The following is a 20,459-nucleotide window of genomic DNA, read 5'->3' as shown; positions in this document are numbered from 1 at the left end:
AGGTTTGTACAAACCTGAAATCGCGAAAGCTGCTGAGAAAAATGAAAGCTATATGTTCTCACAATCTACTATCATTTAGTTTTGTCTCCTACTTTGCCTAGTTTTCGAGTTACAACCCTTGTTTTCATGGACGATTCTGTCAAAATCACTAGGTGTCGCTAGGTTGTAATCCGTGTTAGGTGGTATAAACCTACACGTTATTTGTCATCATTCACTTGATGCTCAGTCAATGAATTTATAACAGGTATAATTAGTGGTAACGCCACTTAGATTACCCGACAAAGGCCCCCATTTGGCATTTCTTTTGTCTGGATCGATCAAAGGATTAACCGATAACACGCTGATTGATTAATTAGTTTTATGGGGATTTAAATGGGGGATTTGTCGAAAAGTAGTGTTTATGTATGTGCATTTACTAATCTATACTGAATACACTCTGTCGTGTCTGTGTCTATGTAAAACAACACCCTTCTTTCAAAGGATCAACCGCCAATAGATTGATTGCTCATTGTTGGCTAACTAAATAACTTTTTAAAAAGAATGACGCACATTATGCAATTAGTTGCCACGTGTGCTATCTTGGGCAAACAATGAAACTATACAGCAATGTGAAAAACCTGAAACGATACATCACGTTTTCGTATACTAGACTGTTAAAAGACACATCACTTGGGAAATCTTCAGATGAATTATGTATGACTTGTTTTTGTGGATATTGATGGATACATTCCTCGAACAAGGTAATAGCCTCACATTGCTCCTATAACTTTAATTTTAATATTTGCATTTTTGTTTTTAATACGTTGTCGTAGCTTTCAACAGAATCATTGTTTTCGTCGTTAAGTGTAATGATGCAGACGACATACACTAGGGCGTGGGTGCGAATTATGATTCATATAGGCAAACTATGAAATGTCTACAACTTACATTCCTGTTATACATTTGCAGATCGTTTCTTTTTATTAAGTTTCAAAATGCATACAAGTATGATTATAAAGTAATTAGGATTATGAGACCAAGTATAAAGACGTATATTGACAAGTGTCTACATACTGGTGAGTGAACGTTACAAACCAAGTAAATTTAGCAAGTGAAGACATTTATCGCGCAGTATTTTCACTTCGACCCTGACCTCGCTTAGGTTATGTTACAGGTTGTGTGATGCAAACTCCTTTTGGTAATGATTCAAATACATATTTATGTAGTTTTGATTTTCTAACGTGATGAGAACCAACCATACATAATCTCATTAATTCAAATGGATTTGACTTCAGGATTTTCAAAAATGGCGGCGATCTGTCTTGGGATGAATGCTATTTAAGTTTGTTTTCACCGACTTACAAAAGGACAATTACTTTCAACTAGTAGTAAAATATGTATTTTATTGATGCTCAATAGGATTTTGCATGACATTGCTTATAACATAACAATATCACTCTTGTAAGTGAGGTGGAGGTCAATATAACATTCCTTGCAATGTAAAGGTCACTTCGATCCCCCACCTTGCTTCCTTGGAAGAAGTCCTTATGTTAGAAGTTGTGTCAGGCAAAATCCTTTTGGCCATGATTCAAATGCATATTTAACTACCAGTAAAAAGTAGTTTTGATTTTCTAACTTGATGAAAACAAATCATAATTTCAATAATTCTAACGGACTTTAGCCCGTGACTTCAGGATTTTCAAAAATGGCGGCGCCCTGTCTGAGGATGAATGCTATTTAAGCTTGTTTTCACCGACTTACAAAATCAAAATTACTTCCTACTGGCAGGACATTATGTATTTTATTGATAGACATTAGGATTTTACATGACACTGCTTATAACATAACAGCTTCACTCTTGGAATCGGTCAATATAAGGGGTCAATATATTACTTATGATAATATTGTCACTCGTTTCCAAGGAAGAAGCGTTATATCCATGCAAAATCCTTTTGGTCAACAATGTGTAGTAAGCAGTCTTGATTTTATTAACTCGATGAAACTTGAACTCCATTGTCTATCCTGAAAGCGTGGTAGGGGGCTAACCATCCGATTTAGTATATACCACGGGCTTCCACAAAGCTCACTTCGCACTCACTAACAACCAATTTAAGCACAAACTACAGAGTCTGGTGGAAATCTGTGCACAGTGACACCATCACCCGACCCCAAGGAACAATTGACGGCAACACAACAATTCGGCATGTCTTTGTTGACGTCGAGAAATCAGCAAAATGACGATATTCCTACACAATTTCTTTACATTTAACCGGAAATCGTTCCTTCTATGACGTCACTGTAGGGCTCTGGTGACAGAGTTACGTAACCTGTCTGCGGTTTCGTTTGCGGGCGAGAGAGAAGCAGACGGCTTTTTAGCAACTTTTAAGCGCTTGGTATTAATTAACCACAAGGTTGTTTTTTTTTTTAAAATGGTGTTTCGTTTATGACTAACCAAAGGTCTTTCATATGCAGTGATAAAAAGAGTACCAAAAAATTGAGTTTAGTGGTCCTTTAAAGCATTAAGCGGCACGAAAGAGAGACTATGCTGGCACATATGGTTTAAAAACTTGCGCCAGTAAATACTGAATCTTTGTTGCTTATACAACGTCAATATAAAAGTTAATATATATCAGGCTAGTGTAGTGCAGTGGAAGAGGTTTTCTTCTGAAGAGCTTGATAAAGGACCTAACGAACCTGCAAGTTTCTCCTCCCTTTGCAAACATCGTAAAATTGTATAAACGTAACCATTGTTAATTGTCATGTTATGTAATGTATGTCATAACTGCAATTAATAGGTAGTCACTAGTCATCACGGAGACATAATAACTGACCATTCCAAATAGTCATGTTTTCTGTGAACGGGTCATTCACATTGTGCATGCAAGTTCATAAAAATCATCACACCCACTAACCATCAATGTTGTATAGGGGGTTCCCTCCCATTACGACTACTCTCCAACTGGACTACTCATTAAATACACAAACTTAATGGACGACTGATTTCTAATTACTACCTGTCACCCCTATCATGCGACTCTTGGATCAGTTCATTTTCAACAAAAATATAAACACACGTGTAATCTCATGTTTATTTTACATACAACACATTACACATTTATCACACATTTATCACATAGCGCATTTAATTTGTCGCATAGCCAAAATAGTCATCACTGAATGTTGCTAGGTACAGGTATATCATGTGCACAGTGTTCAGTCTAATTTCAGCAATCTTCCTGCAGCGTCCACGAACTCCAAGGGTGTCTTCTGGTTGTTCTGCAGCTGGGTCTTCAGGTTCTGCAGACGAGTGTCCAGTTGAACATACTTCCTCTTCCTGGGTGGTGGGTTGGCACCATGCATCATCTGAGCAAGCAGTCTTTCCAAGGACTTGATGGTGGAGATGAAACTGAAGATGTTGGGATGACAGCGCTGCACAGTTTGGTTCAGGTGATGGTGCCAACCCTCTAGGTGGTTGTTTGTTCTCGGCCCTTCAGTGTTGTTGTGGTTCCAGACAGCAATGGGGAATCTAGCACCGAAGTCCACCCAGTTGTTCACGATGTAGTCTTTAAACTGCTCGCACTTGGCATGACCAATAGGGCCGTCATTCATGCAGTCCACCCACACATCTTGGACATTCCCTGCAGGCAACAGTGCCAGTGCAGCAGCACGGCGAACCAAACGTCCAACTTCAGGGTTGTCCTTATAGGCACGTACAAGTTCCAAGTCCTGCACCTTTCTCCAGACACACTGGGAGTAGTGGAAATAACAACCTCGGACTGCGGTGGTAGGAAACTCTGCGTGAATAGCCTGGTGCGCAGGATACTCGAAGTCTACCTGGATGACGTCTGGGCTGAGGGGGTCTTCCTACTCTGTCCTGGGTAACTTCTTTCAGTTGCTGGAACAAGCGAGTGTAAGTCTCTCGGCGACGGTCTGGTAAGAGGCAAAACATGAGGGGAAACATCTTGCCGCCGGCCATGGAGTGGATGACATACAGCTGGTGCCACAGTCCTGGACAAGAATAGAAAGTGCCATCCATATACAGAATGTTCGCTTGTTGGGCCATCTCAAGTGTTTCATCCGTCGCAAATACAAGAATCTTGTCTTCTCTGCCACTGTTAACTGCCAGGAATCGGCGACCGTCTTTGGTGTTAGCCCAGAGGTTGCTGATCAACTTCATTGATGTCTCATCTTCTGGTGGGTGGTTGTGTGCTCCTGTAACAGTACGAATGAATTCGCCAACTGTAGAGATGTTTCCTTTGCATCCAGTCTGAGCACATCTCCAGTAGACTGCAGTATCTCCAGTGCGGTTCAGCTTGTATCTATAGCTCTGATGTATAACCTGCCGGGCTCCTCTCTGTGATATCACAAACTCTGCTCTCTGAACATTCGCCATAGTTATAACATGAAATTTCCATTCCAATCTTAAGTTAGTTAAGTTTTGAAAAACTGAGACGTTGAGACATTTAACTCTCTACTACCTCTTGCTACTACTCCTTTGTTTTGCATTGAAGCTTGTTTGTTTGTTTGTTTATACAAGAATACTTTGATCAGTTCTTTTAAGGATCATCACAAACACAACTTTAAAGATGCAATCAGATAAAACTAATGTTTGTATAAACAAATAGCTGATCAAACAAGTGAGGATTATCAATCCGTCCTGTTTCCTGGTTATTTAATTATTTTTTTTTAAATGTTATGTTCTTTACTTAACTAAGTCAGTGGAATGAGTCCATTATTATAAAGGGTGCCTAATTGAAATGAGTATTTCAACAGTAGTCGAGTTGGGAAGTAGTCCAGTTGGAGAGTAGTCGTATTGGGAGGACACCGTATAGGGGCTCACAACGTATGACCGGTCCCTCATCGCTTGATTGATCATGAACTAAACAGACGTCGTCTAGCTACCACAATTAAATTATTTTCGAAATATGTCCCGTGATCATATTTCCTCCGCTGGTTCTAATTAAGAGTATAAAAGTTAGGGTTTTTGATTCAAAGTATAAAAGTTAGGGTTTTTGATTCAATTTCATTGTGGATTATGCAATTGTGGATCTGCAGGCGATCTGAACGCATGCTGCAAATGCAGAAATGGGTATTGTACGGACGCTTCACTGACATATCGGCTTACCTCCCCTTCCAAGAGGATAAAACCGATGGCTGTTCCTCTCGCTTCAGTGAGTTAGTATGTTATGTTATCCAACAATATCACGGCGGGGCACACTAGGAATATGTTCCACACAATTTGTAACGAAAAAACCCATTCTTTTAGTTTGCCATTATCGTTTGAAGAGGTTTTCGCCCAAAATTGTCGCCACCAAGAAAACACGCCGAGCAAAATGCACGGCAGCATCGATCACAACAAAAAAACAACAAAAGTTGTGTTTAATTTTGACATTCGTTTTTGCAGGAAAAGATAAAATCATCATGCCACGACCGAATGCCATTGAAACATCGCCATAGGCAGCCTTGAAGCTGGAAAGTTGCAGTCTGCAGTTGCTCAACATTTCTACGTTCTTCAGGGCACCATTTATCACCTTTGGCATCGCTGCCTGCTGACCAATTCCGACAAACAGCAACATCCTCAATTACGTGCGGCGGTGTCGTAGAGTCCGGAAAAGGAATCTCAGAAACTGGAGGTGAGTCTGATTTCTTCTTCATTGGCGAGATGGAATGACAGTGGTAATGTGGGGATTGTTTTCAAAAGATGAGTCTGTTTAGTATCCAATTGAACAGATCCGTTGAAAGAAAACATCAGTCATTCATATATAAATACGAAATGATATAACTGCAAAGCAAGTAACTGTTAATATTTAAATATCTAGAAATGTTACAAAAATAAATGACAATTCTGCAATCACAATGTAGTTGTTAATATACAAATACTGACAAAGTGGTTAAATGACTTAAAACTAATATGTACATGACTGTAAAACTACAGTGTAATGTATCTGCCACATTCGTTTGTCATCATGCCATCGTATCCCAGTGGCTTAGATCGGTGCTCAAGCTGTTGATCACTGGATTGCCTGGTCCAGATTTTTACTGACGCTGGAATGTTGCTGAATGTTGGCGTTAAACAACAACCAACTATTTATAATAAATAAAGCGTGTTGCAAGCGTGGGTTGCTGAAGACCTCTTCTACCCCACATCTTCAGGAACCTGTGGTTCACAGACCTCTGAACAGGGTCAATGCTGTTTTTTGTGGGTTAAGTGGATAAAGTGCTCCTCTCGTTAAGAACTGAGAACTACGCTATACTCAGTCACATGTATATTGCTGCTAAATTTAGTGTGAGTACATTTGTATTTCTGTTACGTCCTTGCCTTCATACTTGTACCCATGTGGAGAATGGAACCACATTGTTCAGCGAGACGATCGTTTCATCCACTTGGCATATCCATTGTGACATACAATAAACGGGGAGTTGTCATCCACATTATTTGTCTTTTCCATATCCTGCACATAGAAACCTCTGTGGGTGTAATGGTACATGTGTACAATGTATATTGTGCACAAAAATAGTTTACCCATTACACAACTGAAATGTACGTTGATCACACATATAGGATTAAGACTGATACCGCCTGGTTCAAATGTCAAAGGGAAGCGCTCATGACACGTGGAAGAAAACTGGAGAGTAAATCTTCTGGTGGGATGAAGCAGCAGTATAAAACCCCAAAACATCACGGTTTTCGTCAAGACTGGATGTCACTGAAAGGATTTACTGCCAGATTCATTTTAGGCTTCCCTTATTGTCTTGACTGATGCTATAAAGGCGATCGCTTTGATATAAAAGGTGACCTTTCGTACGTTTTTGTTTTGTGGCAATGGTGCCTGTCCAAAAGGTTATTGGACGTGACCGACTTTGTGGTGGTGGGTCTGCTAGTTAGTTTGGAGGTCACCGCCTGTGTTATGGATGTTTCCTTGTCAAGGAGAATGTGGCGGCGAGTTTTGTAGAAGATCGGGATCTGAGTTTGGCGAAGACAAATAGAGGTAATTACACAAAATGAGTTGGACCTGTGTTTATATTGCCATTTAATACAGATCTCGTTCCGTATTGTTCTTCGGATTCAACGAGTTGTATGTGTGTTCAGGACGTTCTAACGAACGGGAATGCTGTCGTCGCCCGCCCCACGAAAATAGGGGCTTCATGTGTATCTCGGTTCTACCACACTAAAAAGAATACGATGTGCCGTGGCCAGTTAGACATGTGGCAGCTGTGATTGGATGTACTTGTGTAAAAGTGAGTGAGTGAGTTTAGTTTTATACCGCTTTTAGTGACATTCCAGCAATATCTCGGGGACACCAGAAAATGGGCTTCACACATTGTACCCATGTGGGGAATGTAACCCTGGTGTTCTCCGTGACGACCGAACCCTTTAACCACTAAGCTACCCCACCGCCCCAACTGTGTAAGATATCCTGTGATACTGAAATGTAAATTCATCCAGTTATTAAAACCCAGCACATTATTGAATAATTTATAACGTCTTTCTTAATCCTATGACTCTTGCTGAAGAACTGTACAGTTGTTTCAACCATGTAATGTTTGGTGCAGAGCCAGACTGACGTGGTCAGCTTCCTGTATTCTGAACAGGAGTTGCCTAAGCTAGCCCTGTGTTATGTGACTTTCTGCATTTGCCAGGTGCAAACTTGTGCATATGTACACATAATGACGGTTGAACGCCTACATGTTTAAGCACAATATATAAGGTCACTACACTGCTGAATGGGATGACATATAGTTTTGTAAGATGCATTTATGTTTGGTGTTTGTGCTGGTAGGGGCACCAGTGCACTGCTTTGTACTTTTTGTTTGCCTGAAACAGGTCGATCCAGGCCAGGGCGGGCCAACAGTACTATTTGCTAATCACCCCTTTATGGGCCTGCTGACACTGTGTCTTTAAACCGCGTATTTCTCCTCTATGCTCTTCACCTACTGCTTGACAAGTATTAGATGAACCAATTATAATAAACTTTTCCCTTTCAACACAAAAGCATGGTTATTCGAAAACAATCTCTCAGTGACATACATTCTGGTTTGCAAGATTCTGGCATGCAACGCACATTTTATAGCAATTGACATAATCAAGAGAAACTGCAAGAGAATCAGTCGTACAAACATAATTTCCATAATTACCACTAAAAACGAGAATCCTTTCCCATAATTACTCACAACAGACCCGTGAATGTCCGGGGTAGGCCTTCAGCAACCCATGCTTGCCATAAAATGCGACAATGCTTGTCGTAAGAGTCGACTAACGGGATCAGGTGGTCAGATTCTTTCACTTGATTGATACGTCACCAGTTTCCATTTGCGCAGATCGAGCAATTACTCAATTGCAGCGGGACACCCTTCTTATAAATGGTAACAAAAGTTTCCTACAACTGACATGATTACTCAGAATTCCCTTCACTACAAACAAAAAGTGACAAGTCCTTTCATATGTACTCGTAACAGTGACAAACCCTTCGCATTATTAAGAACAGGAGGTGAATGAGGTAGAGTATTCGTCCGTTACACTGTAGATCATGTTCGATTCCCAATATTGGTAAAATGGGACAAGCCCATCTGTGGTGTATCTGCAGTGCACATTGCTGGATTGTTGTTATAACAGGCGTAAAAGAAAATCACTCACTACTAAGAAACGTGATGATCATGAAATATTCATTTCCTTTATTCTCCTTTGCAATTCTGCTTGAAATCAAAGCAGTCTTTCTATTGGGCTAATTTAATCGAAATGCTTTCCCCCTGAATGATCACACAAGTATGGATGAGTATTACTTAATGTTAAATATATCACAGCAATATCAATAGAACTGTTTTCGCCTTCACCAGAGTAATTAAAGGCGAGTCTTTCCTGTTATTCCCACAATGTCATGGTTGTGTGTTAATGAATTATGTGAACATGTCCCATCGGTGGCCTGGGTTACAAACACATGCATAGGAAAGATAGTGATGCACATTTTGTATCGTTGTTTTCATTGTTTAAATGTATTTGTCTCTCAAATATTCACTGACAATAATTGCTATGCTTGTCAAAGCCATTAGTAACGATAACAAAGTATATTCGTCATTTAAAAAAATTCTTCCAAAATGGTCTTGCCTCCGGACTTTGTACTGCTCGTACCAACATGACACTGATGCAAAGACACTGAGTCGCAGCAGCTCAGTCTCAAGTAGCATATGATTAATAGATGTTCCATATTAGGATTAATAGATGTACCATATTAATATTAATAGATGCACCATATTGATCTCATCCGCAAATGTCCTTATCATTCATATTCGATTTCAACCGGTTACGCAATTGCGTAATCCTTCTTGAAGATTTACGTTGATGTATGGTTGAATTTACAACGCTTGATACTAATTAAGTATTTTTTTGAATGTGATATACCAGTGAAGTGTTATCTTATACGTACGTTTCCTGATTAGCCATATTTACAAGCGATTGAGTAGCTGCATTATCTTTACGGGCGATTTACTTTATGATACTAAATATGCATGAGGTTGTACGAGCTACTCAAGCAAACCTTTTAAATTTAACTGTACGCGATAGATGAACCATGTAGAATCATGTTCCTATGTGTGGTTCACGTTTGCCTTGTCTCATTGATCAAATGAGTGAGTGAATAAGGTTCGGACAAAATTGGCCAACCGGGGCTGAGGATACTAGAAGTGGGCTTCATATATTGCACTAATGTGGGGAATCGAACCTGTGACGCAAGTGCTTGAACCATTCGTCTACCCCAAATGGATTGACGTGAAGACCATTATATGTTTGATACCTGGAGCTACAGCTCTCCCCAAAACTGGTGTCCAATAGATCTCAGAAGTTTACATTGTATACATAAGGAGTGTAAACACCAAGGAATAACTGAACGTTCCGTCGAGGGTAGCTCCAGTTCATGCAAGGCTAAACCTAAGGTGAAGCATACATGAATGGCTCACTGAAAACTGCACAGTACGTTCATGCCATCGGCTGCATTTCCTGAATGCTGTCCTCGCGAAGAGCATTCTTCCACGGTTCAGTAGGTTTCAGTGCCTTCTGAAGTTTCTAAAACACAAGCAAATTCAATTCAAATGACAGTTGATAGTATGATTTCGGAAAATGCTAATGATGGATGGATTCTATTCACTAGAGTAGCGTAAATTATTCCCCAGTTTTTTGAAAGTCGCTGATGAAGGCATGAAATATTCTTTGTTACTGATAAGAGTAGAATGTTTACATCCATTGTTTTGTCATCTATTGTTCAAGTTGACTCTATTTGATTACTCCAGGCCATTTCAACCATAGCTGTCTTCCATGATATTTCTTGGAAGCTTTGACATTTCAAACACTTTATCTTAATTCACACTCCTATAATTTCAACGAGTAATCGAACGAATCTTCTGGAAACGTGGAATTATGAATTAGTCTGTCTACGGTGAATGTATATTGACCCTCGAACATTATTCACAGCCAAAATGCATAATTTCTGTCGTTTGTTTGTTAGTCTTTACAAATACCTCTTTCAAAGAATTCCCACGTGTGGTGACAACTGTCCAGATGAAGACTACAGGGAAAGGCAGGACTGCTACAAGTGATATCATCCACCCGACTACATTGGCCCAGGCTGGGAAGATGTAGTCTCCATACTTGGGGGGTCGGTATGAATACCCGGAATAGGCAATTATCACCTGGCAATGTATTAAAGACGTCGTCAGTCCGTTAAAATGACCGACTGATATTTTTTATAAGATATATAAGGTGATAAATACTGTTTAATCGAAAACACGTCAAACGGCTAATACCGAGATTCATTTACTTATGACAGTTTGCAATAGATAATCTGACCAATAATTGAATAAGCTTCCATGATAAATATTTACAAAACATGGCACTTCCTCAGCTGCTAATACAAATCCTTTGAAGTAATCCAGCAACAATGTCTGATTATGATATGATAGAAATGTACCCCGAAATAGTACAACCTAAGACTGTATCTCACCAGAATAAGCACAGGGCACACGATGCGAATGCATGCATGCATGAAGCCAGGTATCTTCTCTCCCCATATCATACTGACATCTTCCTCCAGCGTCTTTGTGCCTGAAATAGTCAATACACTGTTTAGTACATTTGTTGTATGTGTGTTGCTTTGTTTATTTATCCCAGATATATAGCAGTTGTCCGTAAATTATCTAGTTTAAGATAGTCTAAGACGGAAGAACCACATGATATCCGAAATGAAACAAAACGGTCTTATTTATGTTGTTTATGTTTAATGTCGCACACACCATATATGACGTGGGTATGTAAATAACCCTACAGTCCACCTTGTGACATTCCGAAATATGACGAGTCATATTGTATTATGTCTGTTTGCTGTTTAATTCCTTACTATGCAGTTCTTCTGCTATATGACTGCAGTCTGTAAATAATCAACTCGAGACCAGACGAACCAGTGTCTGAGACAATGCGCAACGATCTACACTGTAGGGATACATTGACATGTTTTACAAACATGGTGTGCTGAAGATTGACTCTAAACAGGATCTTTTGGGTTCCACTCTCTTCATAAAGAAAAGAAAAACACATAGGCCATTTTCAGAAGCCTTTGTGATGCCATCATTACCATAACACCAGCCCACGACGACGCACTCCAGAAGGGCATAGAGCGCTAAAGCAGGGAAGTAAGCAAACCAGTCCACCAGCGTCAACACGTATATCCCGCCCTAGACGAACAGGAATGTACAACTGTTAAGAACACACATTCAAGCATTCATTTATTGAGTTACCTTATTACAGGTAAGTTAGTGAGTATGGTTGTAGGCAGCGCCATTAACAAGATTCCAGGTATATCACGGTGGTGGGCACCAAAACTGGGTTTAACACATTGTACACAAGGGACAGGTGGACGCTTTAACCATTATGTTCCCTCGCCGCTTCACGTCTCTACAAAGTAACAGGAGCGTGAATTTATGATTACCTCTATCCAGATCTACATCAGTGTGTCATTCAACGAGACAGATTCCAGTGTGCGTAAAATGAAAAAAGTGTTTTGTTTTTTTTATATTTGTCATCAAGAGTAAATCAGCTATGACACTGTTCAGAGTTGTGTAAACCAGATTCGAGGTGACATGAGAACGATTGAAGATTGGAACTCTTCTGGAAATTTCGTCCATGGTGTTCATTTAAGTACAACAGTTCATTATCCTAAAGAGTTTCTTTTTTGTGCAATAAAATGTTCTTGTTCATGTTTCTCAAAACAAATGGTTAGGGAGAATTCAAGTTTTGTTCTACGGCGGCTTACACATCTACCAAACTCCATTTTTATGGATATTGAAACCTCTTTATTATCCACGCAGCCCGTTTCTTGTGGTACTGAGCTACAGAACTGTGGTCTTTGTGACTCTGACTTGGTCCCTCTGTCAAACTGTCTCAAAATGAATGGCAGCGTGTGTAAATATGTCTATTGTAAAGGGGATATGCTCTGTACATTACTCAGAAACAACACCATTTTATTTGGGATATACTCATGGGGAAACGTACTGTTAATCTGCCTCTATGACAACCAACACTGTATTGATTCACGTACGCCTTCACGTTCTCCATCACCTGCACATAATGTTGAACACATTCTTATTTCGCCCAGACAATTTGCCTCCACTACTCACAACTGTTGCCATCTTCTGAAATATCTTTGAACTGTATCTTGTCATCTTTCTTCAAATCACTTTTAAGTCCCTTGGCTTCATCCATGTTTGTTGTTTCATCCGTCATGCTGTCGGTTGCCTGTACCTTAGTCTCATCGTTTTGAGAGTTTTCATTCGACATGTCTCCTGCAATCATTTCTGAAAGCTGCATGTCGAGTCTGTAAATTTCAAATCTATGACCTCTTACACTATTCTGCTGCAGCTGGCTCTCTCTGTCTTCAGTGTTTCCATCACACTTAAATTCCAGTGCTGGTTTTATCAGTCTATTTGTTGACACTCTAACAAACACCCCGCCATGTCGAACAAACACAACTGTTCCATCTTGGAACACAACCTTGCCTGGACCTAACCGTTTGTAAAACACCAAATCACCATGATGGTATATTTCCTCCGAGGCCCCAATTTTGCAACGCAGAGCTCTTCGGATCCTTTTATTTGCCTCTGAGGTGATAAATGCTTTCCTCGCTGCATGCAAAGCGTTCGGATGTTCAGTAAATGACTCACTTCTTGTCACACGATCTAGTGCTAGGACGGTTTCACTCATGATGTTTGGCAAATTTGGATTCTTCCCAAACATCAGCTGGTAGCTACTGAAGCCATGCCACATTTGCAAAGCATTACGAGGCATATTCGCCCAGCACAGGAGTATATCAAGAGGTGTTTCTGGACACTGTTCTTCCATTCTAGCAAGCATCACATCTGTCACTGAGAGGATTCTCTCGCATAGTCCATTCTGAAATGGACTTTCCGCAGCAGTTGTGTGGACTCGGATGTTCAGTATACAAGCCACCTCTCTTATTTCCTCAGCATTGAACCCCCCTCCATTGTCTGTCAGGATACTTTGCATCACTCCCAATTCAGCTCCTACCCAGTGTGTCATAATCTTATCAATCACTTCACTTGGTGTTTTCCGAGTAATGAAGGCAGACACAGTTAATGTAGACCACATATCCACTAAATGCAAAACCCACCCATTTCTCCACTTCTTTAAGCCCATAGCAACAAGTCTCATTGAATTGCGATGCCATTGGTAGGTCTGGCTGGTGTTCTTGTGCAGACCTTACAAAATTTACACAACCCATAAATTGCATCAACAGTGTCCCTGAACTCTTCTCTCCAAACCCCTGTACCCTTAAGAGGGGCCAGAAGCTTTCTCTGTGGAGCATGAGCATATTGTCTGTGTAACTCCAAAAGAGCCTTGTACCGTTTGCCTTTATCGAGTTTTTGAAGCAACACAGCATGGACTTCTTCAATTGGTATTTGCTCATTCTTGTCAGTTGGAATCCAGTAGTGTCCCTATGATGTATAGTTCAGATTCACTTTCTGTCCAAGAATTTCTGCTGTATCATTCCCAAGATCCAACTTGATTCGTGGCTCCTTCATAACATGTATTGATAATAGTAATGGTATATCAGAATCAAGAACATCTATCCTGATACTGATGTTTTTTCCATCGCAGCAGGCATTTCATAACGTCCCAGTGACTTCAGCATCTCACCACCTCCAAACTTGAACACTTTTCCACCAGTGCACACTGTCACTTTTTCTTTGTCAACATGATCCAGAGATTCTATGTATCCATTAAGCCATGTTATGCCACACACTGTACTCGAACATGCACTGTCCAAAACTGCACATGATCTAGCATCATTGCCAAATTGAGCCAAACCTTCCTTGATACTTCCAGTGATCAGCACCACCTGTTCTATTGTCTGTACTGGTTCATACGCTGTATTATTAACTCTAGATGACATGTTTTCATAGCTGTGAGGACACTGTGCAATTAGATGTCGGAATGAACCACATGCAAAACACGCTGAAGTTCTACCATTTGCACCAACAGGATTCATAGCTCGATCTGACTGTCCACGACCTCTCCAAGTACTTCCTCTTGGTCTACCATTACCAAATCCTCTTGGTCTGAAATATCTGCCACGAAATCTGCCAGACTGTTTAAAATATGTTTCTTCTTCTTGAACCAGGAAGGCTGGTTCCACCTTGATATTCGCAAATGCTGCTGAGCTTGCACCACCACCTGCCTGATGTCCGAGGAATTTCTTCAGTGAAACCTTAGCTTGATCATACAAATCTTCCTTTTTAGTATAGTCCATGCCTGTAATAACCAGCATTTTTCTTCTTTGCTTATCTATCTTTGATCAAATTTTGAAATGAATTCATTAATTGACTGTCCAGATTCACGTTCACAGTCCTCAAAATCCTCAACATTTATCCAAACTGTCTGCCAAGTCATCTTTCAACAAAGTATCGAAACCTTCAGAATCTTCTTCCTTCAAATCAGCAAGATTGACGTAATCAAACACTTTCTCGCGTATATCAGTCTCGTTCTCAGGACAGAGCTAGTATGATACCTTGTTTCTCTTTCTTTAAGTCAGTGACTTCCCGCCAAGCCAGCAGTTCCTGCTTGTAACGCTCGTAATTCTTACTGAGGTTGAAATCCGGAGGGTTGATTCTCACAGCCATGGTACAAAACGTTCGACTTCTGTGCACTAAATATACTTTGTCCCGCTAACGAGTCCAGTTTTCGATCATGTAAACAATGGAATAACTTGGTTCAACAACAGAGTTAATTCTTCAGATTGATAGTTATGGCTTTCACTGACGATGTCACTATGCAGCTGAATGGGCCCCAACTGAATATCCACTCATCGCATCATTTATTAAGAAAACGAAACTGAGCGCACAGTGCACTTGTCCAACATCGCCTACCACAATGATTAGAATATGTAAACCACGCCCTGCTTCCACTGTTAATCGCCTCTATGATAACCAACACTGTATTAATTCACGTACACCTTTTCTCTCTCTTTCATCTGTGTACAGGCTCACTCGCGGCCACCCGGGAATTAGCCATAAGCCTCATAGATAGATTGTAACATGCGCAGAGCAGTATTCATAGCAGACGACACCAACACGTACCTGACAGATATATAAGAGGGCGAACAGTAGTACCGTGGAAAGAACAACACAGATTGTACACCAACGTCGTTTTCTCAGTTGTGGGAACTGGTCTCCCAGCGCTGCTACTATTACCTCAATTCCTGGCACCTGCAAATCATTTTGTGTGAGGGAGTTAAATGTGAAAGTCAGAACGGCAAGTCATAAGCTTTGTACTGATTGACCCAAACCACTTTACATTTTATACCGAATTGCCCGTCAAAAAACCAACCAAACAAACAAAACAAAACACACAAAAAACCCCAAACAAACACACACACACAAAAACATCAGGTATTGGCATCACACACTGCACCCTTTTGGAAATCCAGCCACAGTTATCAGTGTGACGACCAAATGCTTCAAATGCTATGCTACCCAATCGTCCTGTTTTAGGAAGAATGCATTACCAATGTATCTATTGCGAGTGACATCAACATAACGAACGTCAACACCAACCAAAGCTGTGGTAAGGGAAGCGAGGTCAGGAAATCAGGGTACACTACGAACGCAAGGTTGTGTCCTGAAATACAAATTCATTGGACTATTATCTTAAGATATTATCCTTACAGTGTACAACAACAACAACAACAACAACAACAACAACAACAAAATATGTTGTCTGCCTTTGGCGAAACGGCCAAGAGACATTAACCCCAAATGTTGTTCAGCTCTGTGCATAGTCCTTTCGTAGGAATTCAAATATACATCTTCATTTCAAATGTACCTTTTGGAGGATGAAGTTTTCATTTTGAAGAAGGTTTTACTCGAGTAGGTTTATTTACAAATATTTTCCATACAGTGTGCTATTGCTTTAACTCGAGGACCAATGAGTTTAGTGTGGACCCATCGCCGCCTTTTATAAGGGTAACAACATGTCTGCTTGTCTAAGTACGCTTGAACTTATTCTTTTGGACCTGATGAGTGGAAGTCTTCCATTGACAGTCCACGTAGATGGGCGACGTGACCAATGATGGAGAAACTGGCGAACCCAACAAATACACACGTCAGTGCATCAAGCAGGCAAGTTACTATTGCATCCCTGGAAGAGAAAGGACAATATGACGGCGGTCTGTACACAATCGCGACTCTACAAGACAGTCTAGCCTAGATACAGGCTATAGGCCTATCTTATATGTTATATCTATCCTATCTTGTCCTTCTTATAGGCAGAAGGAGGAAAGGAACCACGTGCTCTTGCAAAGTACAACGTAGCCGTCTGTATTGCTTTGGCTTTCTGTTGTTTAACGTCACACTAAACTAGTTCTCTCGCTGTATTACAACGGTCTTTAAATAATCGTGTGTGGGCAACACAATACCACGGCCATCAATCTACACACTAGATGTCTGATGAAGTTATTCATGTCTTATGACAACCATTGATTGCTGAAGACCAATACCAACCGGGATCACCACCGATTAAATGCTGAGAGAGTATCAAACAAACCTGTTCCGTCGTCAAGAAAAAACATCAGTTACTTTATGCCTCTGACATTTCTGTAGCTTCAGAGCTTAAGGCAAAACAGGGAGACAATTAAATGGGTGGATCACTGAAAGGAGTACTTAAGATGTCAACATACTTGAGACAGCGGTTGTTCATGACGTTGTGGCCAGCCATTGTCACAATGCACCCTGTGGACACACCTAGAGAATACAGGCTATAGCCAAGTGCCTCGATCCATACCTTTGAACAAGAAATGGGATACCGATATACATTCAGAAGCTATGTATAGGGATTGGTCTATTTGTAAAGCTGTAACAGAATATTGTCAGTTCTGTAGAGGAACGCATATTTACCTTACCAGAGAAAAATCTGTTTGTTTCACCATTATGTCTGGATTTTATCCTTACATAAGTGTATTTATTAGGTGATATAGCTTCATTTGTTTTCTAGGGCAGTGGGGTAACCTTGTGATTGAAGCGTGTGCTCGTCACGCTGCAGATCGGGGTTTGATTTTCCACACGGGAAATACAAGTGATGCCCATTTCTGGCGTCCCCCGCAGTGATATTGTTGGAATGCTGCTAAAATATCGCTCGCTTGTTTGCTTTCTATATGTAACCTAAACACCAGGGGATGGTCCGTCTCGTGTAGAAGCTAAATTAGTAATGAACATTCTATGAAAATCAGTGATGACACAAGATGCTTACGAAAAGGGTAAGGATAAAGCCTGCCGAATTACTGTCGAAAAGTACCTACTTTCAAAAGTAGGGTTCATGTAGCAATGAATTAAATTTCACCAAAAGTTTGAAGGTAGAGCCTCCCAGCATTCTCTTTGGTCTAACAGCCTTTCAGAATTGGGGTTGATATGGCAACAAATCACATTTCATGACAAGGGTAAAGACAGAGACTTTCAACTTACTTTTGGGTCTTTGAGCCTTTCAAATTTGGGATGGATGTAGTAAGAAATCCCATCGGCGGATCCAGGAAGTAGGCAGCCACGGATGAGGAAGATAGTGGTAAGGATGTAGGGAATAGCAACGGTGACATACACAAGCTTAAGGAAACAAACAAGCCGAATTTAAATGTATGTTCATGTAGGAATCAACTATTCATGTGTGACATTGTAATATACATATGCAAGTGATTACCTTAAGTGGAGTTAACAAGTGGAGAGATCAGCTTTTTCTTAGATTTGTCCACACCATGGTGGTCATAGATTTAACTAAAGTGTTTAACGTGAAGACATGAAGGCGAGAGGTCCGTGGTACTACTGGATCCCTGTCCACACAGTTTAGAAATTAAGTGAGGTAACTATCAGGACAAATATTATCTTTTGATCTGAGTTAGCTTATAACAGCTTACGTTAGGGACTGACGCTATGAAATGAGATTTCTTGTATTTGTACCTTCCCGGTAACTTTTATTTCTTGAGAAATCCACACAAACAAAAGTCCCATTGTGACAGCCAAACACCCTGCAAGAGGCCATCTGATCCTACCCAGATTCTCCAGGCCATCGGTCATTTGCAGCACATGGAACCTGATGAAATCCGCCATAAAACAACACAAGTGATTGGGCAACTTCATTTCACTTGGCGTGAATAGAACTAAACTATCATCGCCTTCTGATGATGTGGGTTCGGGAGAATGATTCATAGTATGAAAAAGAATATTTGTCTTTACATAGCTTGCGGTGCAGCAGGTGCTTTACTACATGAAACCTTCCTTTGAGTTACACTCAGGGTAGAGTTTCTATTAACAGATGCAAAACATTACTCTCGTCACTACTTAGGCAATATGTACTCGTTGTAAATTTATACACTTAAACATGGCCCGCAAAGGTAAACCCACCACAGGTTTTGCATGGCCTATATATGAAGATATGTGCTTGAAATAAAATAATGGACATTATACCTCCAGAATTCTTCTGCAGATGACAGGTGAACGTCAAGTTCACTGGAACCTGAAGAAACATTCCCAAAGGTTTCTCCAAGGGTTGGGTAACTCGTGCTGTTATTCCACGTGGTGTTTCCTAAATTGTAAGATGTGCACGCAATGGTGTTCCAGTGATTGTCACAGCTGGTCCAAGGAAAGTTGTCGGAGAAGGAATGGTAGAGGTAAAACATGAACCAGCAGAAGATGACGCTGAAGTAGGTTGAGTACAGCCACGAGTATATGACTCCACCCAAACCAATACCTGCAGGAAGGAAGATTTTATCTTGACAATCACGCGTAGGACATCAATCAACAGAAAAAGACATGCAGGAAGCAATAATTCGTTTGTGTCTTGGCGCAATTCCAACATTTATGGACGATCGGTGTTCTTTTTCAAACTCTTTTTCGAATCATGTGAGTGACTGAATGAGGGAATGAGTTTAACCAGACAATCCAGGGATCACCAGCATGAATATCAGTCTACGCAACTGAGATACAATGTGTCAACCCAGTCACCGAACCTGACTACCCGATACTGTTAGTCGCCCCTTACGACAAGCATGCGTTACTGAAGATCAGTTGTAACCCTATTCTTCATGGACATCATGTTGGAATAAACAGCTAAATTTCTGTTGTTTGATGCTATTGTGTTTTCAGAATGTTATTCGGTTCCTCAATCATCTTAGCAAAACATTAGTTCATCGGTTGACGGTTACATTAATGAAGGAATATTTATAGACATTTGAATATGGTGTCCAGATTTTAGCAAACTATATTATCCTAAACTCGGCTTAATGGGTTTTATTGTAGTGACATCACTGAGTGAACGAGCGGACATAAAAATACCTTTGAAAGGCGGACACAGATTCCAAACGTTGACAGGCCCACTCTGCGAGTACTGACCAATGACCATCTCCAGGTAAACACACGGAATGGTAACAGTTATAGTGAAGAACAGGAAGGGTATCAGAAACGCACCTGTTCAAGATGAAAGATCACAACAAGTTACTTGAAGTCATATTACACAGCACCAAAACGACGTACCTATTGTCTTTACAATGTAAACGCAGTCATGTTACAATGGATTTGAAGCGACACTGTGACTATTCGTCATAGCTATTCTGAAAAGTTACCACAGAACCGTTCCTAATAGCTAATTAGCCGTAGCTAATTTCAACGACAAGGTCTCCATTAATCCATGCCGTGTGGGGTTTTGTCGAGATCTCTTGGAAGAACATTTTCCTCGGCTATGCAGTTTAAAAGAAACACAAATAGTGGCAGGTTGAAATTTCACGTAAACAGAAAGAAAAGTCAGAAAAGGACAACTGTGCCCACATGTTCGTATACTGCATGTCAATACTAACATTACACAGCAAGCACCTACCACCTCCATTCCTTGTGCAGAGGAAGGGAAACTTTATGAACGTGCCCGATCCGACGCCATATCCGAG

The 20,459-nt window shown here is 40.5% G+C and overlaps 1 protein-coding gene across 1 annotated transcript; it reads right to left on the bottom strand.

Moving 5' to 3' along the window:
- Positions 1-8,626: 8,626 nt before the first annotated feature.
- LOC137255769 (sodium- and chloride-dependent GABA transporter 1-like) lies at positions 8,627-20,459 on the bottom strand. The gene is made up of 13 exons (XM_067793294.1): positions 20,393-20,459; positions 19,855-19,986; positions 18,988-19,270; positions 18,481-18,613; positions 17,995-18,129; positions 17,214-17,317; positions 16,551-16,675; positions 16,044-16,156; positions 15,616-15,744; positions 11,598-11,697; positions 10,971-11,071; positions 10,489-10,659; positions 8,627-10,036 (listed from the first exon to the last, which is right to left on the bottom strand). Exons 2-13 carry the CDS (start codon positions 19,919-19,921, stop codon positions 9,950-9,952), a joined length of 1,548 nt encoding a protein of 515 aa, XP_067649395.1. The 5' UTR covers positions 19,922-19,986; positions 20,393-20,459; the 3' UTR covers positions 8,627-9,949.

The sequence above is a fragment of the Haliotis asinina genome, chromosome 11, assembly GCF_037392515.1.
Source record: "Haliotis asinina isolate JCU_RB_2024 chromosome 11, JCU_Hal_asi_v2, whole genome shotgun sequence".
Lineage (NCBI taxonomy): Eukaryota > Metazoa > Mollusca > Gastropoda > Lepetellida > Haliotidae > Haliotis > Haliotis asinina.
This window is presented reverse-complemented; position numbering and strand designations above follow the sequence as displayed.